Consider the following 9,116-nt stretch of genomic DNA (forward strand, 5'->3'; position numbering starts at 1 on the left):
ATGTAGATAGTAGTATATTATGTAGTGTATAATAGTGATACATTATGTGTAGTATCATGGGGTATATGATACATAGTGATACATTATCAACTAATTAAAACCAGAAAGTGAAACATTTTTATTGTTCTAATCTGTTTTTATTTTTTGATTGTAGATTTTTTACTCTGTTGTCTGTGCATGACCATGGGGGCCTCAGCAGAAGTAAACCCCAATTATAGAGATACTATACAGCAGCCTCATGGGTCATAGGAGACAATGGACTAGAGAGGACCCATTGACTTTTATAGGAGAGTGTTCTGGGCATGCTCAGTGACATGTGTAGGTATCATTGTACAGGGAGGGAGAGGAGGTGAGCTGTGACCATCATCCATCGTGAATGGTGGATCATGTGTAATCTATATTTAGGTGTTGTCTTTCCTTATAATCCTGTCTGTGATGATACTGAGAGGACTGCTGAGAGGTTTTCTCTACAGAACAGGAAGTATCAGACTACTACGCTGAGTGGTCAGTGTGAAAATTGCTGAATTTTAGGATTTAAAAAAAAATACAGATTGTGACATTGAAAATTTAAAAAAAGCAAAAAATTCTTAGAAATATAACAAATACTTGCTGCACACAATAGTTCATTTTCTTGCACCACATTTCCTTCATGATTCTTCTTTTTTGCATTTTATTCCTGTTTGAATCTTCTGAATGTTGGACTAAAGTTGACTTCTTCTTCTTACAGTCACCTATAAAGGTCGTTTTCGGATTGAAGGAAAGGTAAATTGGCCAATACAAATATGTATTTTTTATGCTGTTTTAATATCATGTAGAAATCTATTAATGCATTCAGCTCACCGCAGTGCATGTTGACCTTGATCCAGAGATATTGATGGATAAAGGAAAAGAAACAACAAGCCAGCAAGGAAATGTGGCCTCTGCGCATGAGGGACACAGAAAAGCAAAACTTCTCACATCCCCAGACATCTCATGAACAAGAACTGACACTAACAGCTTGAAACGCGTAAACTTCCAGGATGTAATAACATGAATCAAACTAGTGTTTCTTAGAGTATACACAGAAGAGTGCAGGAAGTTTTACTTTTCTTTGTCCTTCATCGACTATTATCCTTAAGTCCCAGCATGGTCCCAGTGCTAGATGCCATTATTGTATGTGCTGCATCTGATGGTGCTGCACAATACTGCATGCAGGGTCATGGCCAACATTGGCTTGTCACACTGAGCCCTCAATTGGCCACAATTTTTGCCTGTTGTACCCACAGGCCTCATCTGCTTTTGTGTCAATTCTCTACCTGGATAATTATTATGAAAGTGGTGAATGAGGCACAGAACTACTAGCCCTAATGAGATCAGAGCTGTTTAATTACAGGGCAATTGGTGCACTTGCACCAGGACTCCCGCTATTGGCTAGCTGGGCCAATTAAAACCGTGTTTGTGTTCCCTGGACATGGGCATGGCTTAAAACCTGGAAGAGACTGAGTGATGCATAAAAGGCAGTCGGTCTGATTATTTTTATAAGTTCTTGACAACCAGGTCTTGTATACATTGCGGCACACATGACATCCCGCCGGTGTGCATCCACAGTCCTGCTGCCTTGCACCCTTCTCTCCATCAATTGGCTGAGCCAATTCATAAATCTCACCTCCACATCGCGATGGCTCTGACTGGTTCTTTGAGCACTGTTCAGCCAATCAATGCCTTGCTCGATGAGCCAATCACAGCCGCTGTATTGGTTCATCGAGCGCTACATTGATTGGCTGAGCAGCTCTTGAAGAACCAATATGAGCCATCGTTTCTCGGAGGTGGAATTTACGAATCCCATAACCAGGAAGTGATCTTGTATCGGCGGCCTAGGACTGCAGGAACTGCGCTGGAGCTCTGGAAAGCAGCAGGAGGGACCTTGACTGAGCCTGCTAGATAATGTATTCCTTTTTATGTAATGCAGCTCGGATTTATATTTGGGATAGGGCTTATATTTCGAGCCTCTCCGAACATTCAGAAAAATCAGGCTAGGGCTTATTTTGGGGGAAAGCACTGCAGTTCATAAGATAAGCCTCCTTGATCATGTGGTGGGCAAAAAAGAGAGGAGCCATGCCATGTGACCTGGTGTCAGAACGGGGTCAGAACTGAAAACTCCAACACAGCAGGTATGTGTACATATTTAGCATCCCTGTACAACCCCTTTGTTATATATAGTACTTTAATATTATTAAAACAAAAAAATTGTATTGAGTCACCAGACACACATTTAATTTCAATATTTTTTTTCCCAGAAAAATGAAAACCCTTTCCATCTTGTTTGTTCTTCTATCTGGATGTTTTGCACTGACAGGTCAGTGTATATGCTATGATAGTCATTGTGTAAGCCATAAAGTGCTTGGCGAGGGGGTGCAGCCATAATACAGTAACCACAGCAGAGCCACTTCAGTACAGCGATGGTGATCCTGACGCTATATATCTCCACTTACATCATTCTAGATCCATGTTATAACATTGTCATTTTACTCAAAAATGGCCATAAAGTCTAGAGGTGAAGACCTTTGCAGCTTCTCTGTGATTCCCACCGCATTGGCTAGCAAAGCACTCCACCAGAGCTGTGTAGTAGATAGCATTGGTGCTATCATTCATTGCCAAAGGGTAAGACAATTTCAGGCCCCAAGGTCTTACAAGATTGAAGATGCTGAAGAGGATTTTCACCCAAAAATGAAAAAAAAAAGTCAAATGTATAAATGAGAAGAACTTCTTATACGATATTGTCATCTTCTGTCCGGTCCAATCTGATCCATCCGTGTAGTCTATACCTTGTAATGTCCAGTTCTCTGTGACTTGTTATTATGTATCTAAAGTCTAGTTATGCAGTCTTAATCAACCATATAGAGTCTAGTCTCTGGTCATCTTATAGTCTAGTGTCTATCAACTCCTATTAAAACTGTTATTAAGCCCTTCATGACCATCAAAAGTAAATTTACATTGGGCGGCAATGAAGAGTTCATGAAGCAGGCTCGGGAGCTGAGTCCACTCCATATTCTGCGGCTACCGGCTGTTTCTGACAGCCGCTGGTAATTGGCGCGATCCAAGTTAACTCTGATTGCAGCAGATAACTGTTTAGATACTGCAGTCAAAACTGGCAGCTCATTTAAAAGTCAGAAGCACCCTGCCCCTAGTGAGACTTGATAGGCAACATCAAAAATTGCTATATACTGTAATACTGTGGTATTGCAGTATATAGTACAGCAATTAACAATCGCAAGTTCAAGTCTCCTTTAGGGACCCAACAAGTATTAAAACATTTAAAAAAAAATTTTTTTTAGGTTCAAAAAGATTTTTATTAAACATTTTCCAACATACATTTTAATAAAACAGAAATAACAAAAACTATGGGATAAGAAGGGATAAAACAGGGTAATCGTGAGCATTACTTAAAATTATAATTTCTACAGTAGTGAATATATGGGACAAAGCAAGACTAACTTCACATAGCTTATCACAGCCCATCAAAGCCATAGTCTCGGGGCTAACAGTAAAACTAAATGTTAAAAGTTCCCCAAAAAGTCCCACTCTCCTTATAAAATTGAAACAATTAAAAAAATATATACATATTTGGTTTCACCATGTTTGTAGAAAGTCTGAACTATTAAAATATCACAATATTTAACCCACACAGTGAAAGGTGTAAAAAAAGGACAAAATATTTAAATAAAAAAGCAATATGTTTCCCAAAATAAAAAGTACTAATAATAACTGCAGCTCAATTTGCAAAAACAAGCCCTCACACAGCCCATTTAATGAAAAAATAAAAAGTTCTGGTTCTCAAAATATAGCAAAGGAGAACAAATTTTGTTTAAGGAAAAAATGTATTTAGTTTTTAAAGATAGAAAATCATAAAAACAATATCAATTTGGTATCACCCCAATCGCACTGACCCATAGAAAAAGGTCATATGTCATTGATACATTGCTACTGTATTGTGGATGCCGTAAAAGCTAACCCCCCCCCCCCCCCCCCAAAAAAAAAAAATCTTTATTTGTATAGCGCCAACTTATTCTGCAGCGCTTTCAAGAACGGGATAAATGCAAACAATACAACAATTACAATGTGAGGTACACCCAATTTGAAACTAATGGGATGGGGGTGGTACAGGAGGTACAAGGGGTGGGGAAGCAAGGCATGGGGAACACAGGCAGTAGGGGATTTCAAGTGGAAATCAGTTAGTAGAAAGCAAATGGGGTGGGGCGGTAAGGAGGTGCAGGGGTAGAGGTCATATGTGATAGGCAGGGTGGAAGGTGTGGGGAGACATAGAGATGAGCAGGGGACTAGGTCAGGGGATTTGGTATGCTTCCCTGAAGAGGTGCGTTTTTAGGGTGCGTCTGAAATTTTGTGCATCGGAAATTGGATGCCTTGGGGTAGAGCGTTCCAGAGGATGCGCGCTGCTCTGGTGAATTCCTGAAGGCGAGCATATGAGGTTCGTATTACAGGGGTGTTTAGTCTGAGTGCGTTAGCGGATCAGAGTCGGCGGAGTTTGTGCTGTACAGACAGGAGGGGGGCGATGTATGATGGCACGGCACCATGGAGAGCTTTGTGGGTGAGGAGTTTATATTTAGTTCTGCAGTGGATGGGCAGCCAATGCAGCAACTGGCATAATGCAGAGGCGTCTGAGTAACGGCTGGATAGAAAAATGAACCTAGTTGCCGCATTAAGTATGGATTGAAGTGGAGTGAGCCTGGTGCAGGGAAGGCTTATGAATATTAAGTTGCAGTAGTTGAGTTAGGAGTGGATGAGGGCGACCACGATTGTTTTTAGCATGTTCGTGGTGAGGAATGACCAGATTTTAGCAATATTTCTGAAGTGCCTGTGACATGTTTGGGACAGAGATTAGATGTGTGTGTGTGTGTGTGTGGAGGGGGATAAAGGAGAGGTCAGAGTCCAGTGTGACCCCCAAGGCAGTGGGCATGCTGTCTGGGGGTTATGATAATGCCAGACACTGGAATGGAGATGTTGAGGGGAGGTCGGTTGGAAGTCGGAAAGACGAGGAGGTTAGTTTTAGAGAGGTTAAGTTTAAGAAAAGGGAGGACATAGTATTAGAGACAGCGGTCATACAGTCGGTGATATTTTGGAGGAATGGTTCAGAGATCTCACGGGAAGAGGTGCATAGTTGGGTGTCATCAGCGTAGAGATCGTATTGGAGTCCGAATTTGTGAATGGTTTGTCCAATTAGGGCTGTATAGATAGAGAAGAGAAGGGGACCAAGGACCGAGCCCTGGAGTACCCCGACAGTGAGAGGAAGTGGAGAGGAGGTAGAGCCAGCAAAGGAGACGCTGAAGTAGTGGTCAGAGAGGTAGGAGTAGAACCAGGAGAGAGCAGTGTCCTTTAGACCAATAGAGCGGAGCATAGTATGAAGGAGGTCATGGTCAAGGAGACAGGTCAAGGAGGATTAGTAGGAAGTAGTCACCTCTCGACTTTGCCGTCATCAGGTCATTTGATACTTTTGTGAGGGCAGTTTCAGTCAAATGTAGAGAGTGGAAACCAGACTGGAGGGGCTCAAGAAGTGAGTTGTCAGAGAAAAAGCGTGTGAGATGGGAGTTGACCAGGTGTTCTAGTAATTTAGAGATGAAGGGGAGGTTTGACACAGGTTGGTAGTTGGCAGCATCAGTCGGGTCAAGGCTTGTTTTTTTAAGCAGAGGGGATATGATAGAGTGTTTAAATGAGGAGAGGAAGGTGCCAGAGGTTAGGGAGAGGTTGCAGATTGTGGTGAGGTAAGTAATGAGAGCTGGGGAAAGGGACTGGAGGAGGTGAGAGGGGAGAGGATTGCTAGCGCAGGTGGTGGGGCAGGCAGCGGAAAGCAGCCTGAAGACTTCTCCCTCTGTCGTTGGTTTTAACATAGAAAGTGAGTGGGGCTGGATGCAATGCTGAGGAGACTGAAATCGGGGCTAGCCATGCAGTTTTTGGAGATTTCTTTTCGGATGTTGTCAATTTTTTGTCACTGGGGCCTGTTCGCAGGGGCTGTGGAGGGAGTGAAAGGTCTCAAAGAGTCGTTTGGGGTTGTGGGATAGTGAGCAGACAAGGGAGATGAAATAAACTTGTTTGGCATGGTGAAGGGCTAGGTTATAAGCATGAATTTGAAGTGGAGGAAGCCTGCGGGCAGCTTTGATTTTCTCCACAGCTGCTTGGCACACCTAGAGCACTGCCAGATGAAGCACGTTTTGTACGTGAGCCAAGGTTGCCATGGTCTGCAGTTGACGGCTTAAGTCACGGGTGGTGCTGCTTCATCCAGGGCACGGCTGAGGGTGGTATGGCAGTGTTCGGCTGCCAGGTTAGGGCAGGTGAGGAGAGAGATAGGGGACAGGGAGAACTGAATGGTCTCGGTGAACTGTTTGGTGTGGATGGACTGGAAGTTCTTAGAGATGCTATAGATAGGAGGGTCGGGGGGGGGGGGGGGGATTCTAGGGTGCCTGATGGAGAAAGAGAGGAGGTTGTGATCTGAGAGTGGAAGGCGGGAGTTAGCAAAGGGAGAGGCAGAGAAAGATTAGATTGAGAGTGTTGACATCTCTGTGAGTGGGGGAGTCAGAGATTAGTGATAGGCCGAAGGAGGAGGTAAGCATTAAAAGCCAGGAGGCAGATGAGGGGCTTGGGTTGTTAGTAGGAATGTTGAAATTGCCGAGGATGATGGTTGGGATTTCACAGGATACGAAGTGGGGGATCCAGGCAGCGAAGTGGTCTAGGAAAAGGCGGGTTTGACCTGGGGGCCAGTAAATAACTGCGACACGCAGGGTCAGTGGGTGGAAAAGTCGCAGGGTGCGGACTTCAAATGACTGGAAGGTAAGCGATGAAGCTGAGGGAATGACCTGAAAGATACAGTAAGGCAAGAGAATTACGCTTTTTTCTCCTCCGCTGCGCTGGTTGGCTGATCTGGGGGTGTGGGAGAACTGCAGGCCATCATAGGACAATGCAGCGGGGGCGAACAGGTTAACGTGTTTGGTGGTGAAGAGGTCGTGGAAAGTTGGGAGTTTGTTGCATATAGATTGGAAGTTACATAGGGTGCATTTGAACGGGGCAGGTGGGGCATGTTGGTAGAGAGCAGTACGGGGTGGGCCTGGGTTGGGGGATATGTTCTTTGTGGCTAGGTGTAGCAGGGTAGCAAGGGTGAGCATTTTTCTTATTTCTCCCCACTTAAAAATGTCTCAGTGGTGAGACTTCCACCGATCAGCAATTTATCCCCTATCCTATGGGTAGGGAATAACTTGTAATTGTGGTACAAACACTTTAATTGTGGAGAAGAGAATCCTGGTGGGCTAGTGGGTTAATATATACAATCAATGATGGTAAGGTTTAATACAAATATGGATATGATGGTTATGTATAATGAAAACAAAGGTTTGGTACCGCGTTAGCCGGTAGAGCAAAATGTGTTTGTTCCCAGCAAGAGAAACCACGTAGTCTTGTAGATATGATACCTTTTAATACCTTTTAACGGCTAACAAAAATACATGATGTAATAGCAAGTGTGTGAACCTCTCGGGCTCTTAGTCAAATATTCATGCCTCTTCAGATCTATTCCATTTTTTGTTACCCATTAAAAGGTATCACATCTACAAGATTACGTGGTTTCGCTAGCTGGCTATGATATAATGATTGTTATTAGTTAATATTATTACTGCAACTTTATTTTCTATCCTTTGGTCTAGGCCAAAATATCCTCCTTTTCCCTAAGGAATCAGTCACTGACTATGTGATTCTGAAGCCAGCTGTGGAACAAGCTTTAAAACAACTCACCGTATGTCTGCGCTCCTATAGCGACCTCCAACGCGTACATGATCTTTTTTCCTTGGCCACGCCTGGAAAAGACAACACTTTCCTTTTTGGTCTGCAGCCTCCAAAATTATGTAACGTTTTCATAAATGAAGAAAAATTTACTTTTGAGGTGGATCCTGAGGTTCTAGACTGGAAACAGACTTGTGTTGCTTGGGACTCCGAGACCGGACTGCTCCAACTGTGGATCAATGGCAAGCGTTACCCTAGAAGAGTTAGTACAAGCAGATCCCCCATAGGACCTCAGATGAGTGTCATCCTTGGGCAGGACCAGGACACTTTTGGTGGTGGGTTTCAGGCAAGCCAGTGTTTTGTTGGTGAAATGTCTGATGTCAATATGTGGGATTACATTCTTGACACCAAGACCATTTATAATAGTTATCTTTCTGTATCTGGAAATATCTTTAGCTGGACAAATGGAGCTAAGGAGATCAAAGGGGGCGTCATCGCCTTGGAAAATTAACGCAATTCTATATGATTAACTAATGAAATTGAAAATCTACTGTCATTGTATGCAATATGCTAATTACTATATGTGAAGTATTTGCATTTATTACTAGATATATGTGGTAGGCACTCTACTGATATCATGTGTATACTTCATCTGTGATTCTTCTATATCAGTGTTTCCCAGCTCCAGTACTCAGGGACCCCAACAGGTCAGGTTTTCAGGATATCCTATAGAGAGAACGCCTGTAGCAATGTCTGAGCACTGACAATAACAATATCACCTGTGCAATACTGAGGAAATCCAGAAAACATGACCTGTTGGAGGTCCCAGAGGATGGGAGTTGGGGAACACTGGTCTATATATAAGCGCTGCGGAATAAGTTGGCGCTATACAAATAAAGATTATTATTATTATATACTCATGTTCAAAAATTAATAAATGATTGCTTTGCTTACAGCAGAACCTTTTTCTATTTTGTCCTGAAATAAAACCCCTGTAAGAACTCTTTAGGCATCATACACAAGAGTCAGCCAATCCATGGGAACTCCCACCATGAGGCGCCCTGAGACTGCTGCTTCTTCAGGACCTCAGAGGGGCAGCGCTAGGGTTTCTACCCCGCTAGTATTTATGTTTACTAGCCATATTAATGGCCAATAAAAAATCATTTCCACCTGTGAACTGGCCGGCAACAATCCCGCAAACCAGTCACGCATTTGCTCACAGTTCTGGTCCGGCGGTGCTGGAGGATACTATTACTATTGGGGACAATATGGGGATCATGATTACAGCTGTGGCCACTAACTGAGGCATCATTATTACTGAGGTCACTGCGGGAGTCACTATTACTACTGGGGCC

At 43.3% G+C, this 9,116-nt stretch overlaps 1 protein-coding gene across 1 annotated transcript; it reads left to right on the forward strand.

Moving 5' to 3' along the window:
* The first annotated feature begins 2,280 nt into the window (after positions 1-2,280).
* Positions 2,281-8,640, forward strand: LOC136619866 (jeltraxin-like). Its single transcript, XM_066594601.1, has 2 exons — positions 2,281-2,335; positions 7,686-8,640. Exons 1-2 carry the CDS (start codon positions 2,281-2,283, stop codon positions 8,270-8,272), a joined length of 642 nt encoding a protein of 213 aa, XP_066450698.1. The 3' UTR covers positions 8,273-8,640.
* Positions 8,641-9,116: the final 476 nt, after the last annotated feature.

Source organism: Eleutherodactylus coqui, chromosome 3 (genome assembly GCF_035609145.1).
Source record: "Eleutherodactylus coqui strain aEleCoq1 chromosome 3, aEleCoq1.hap1, whole genome shotgun sequence".
Taxonomy (NCBI): Eukaryota; Metazoa; Chordata; class Amphibia; order Anura; family Eleutherodactylidae; genus Eleutherodactylus; species Eleutherodactylus coqui.

Bases quoted from the DNA above. Each gene is read 5' to 3' on its own strand.
- LOC136619866 (XM_066594601.1), top strand. From the start codon at position 2,281: ATGAAAACCCTTTCCATCTTGTTTGTTCTTCTATCTGGATGTTTTGCA. The intron at 2,336-7,685 runs GTCAGTGTATAT...CCTTTGGTCTAG, and splicing joins TGGATGTTTTGCACTGACAG to GCCAAAATATCCTCCTTTTC.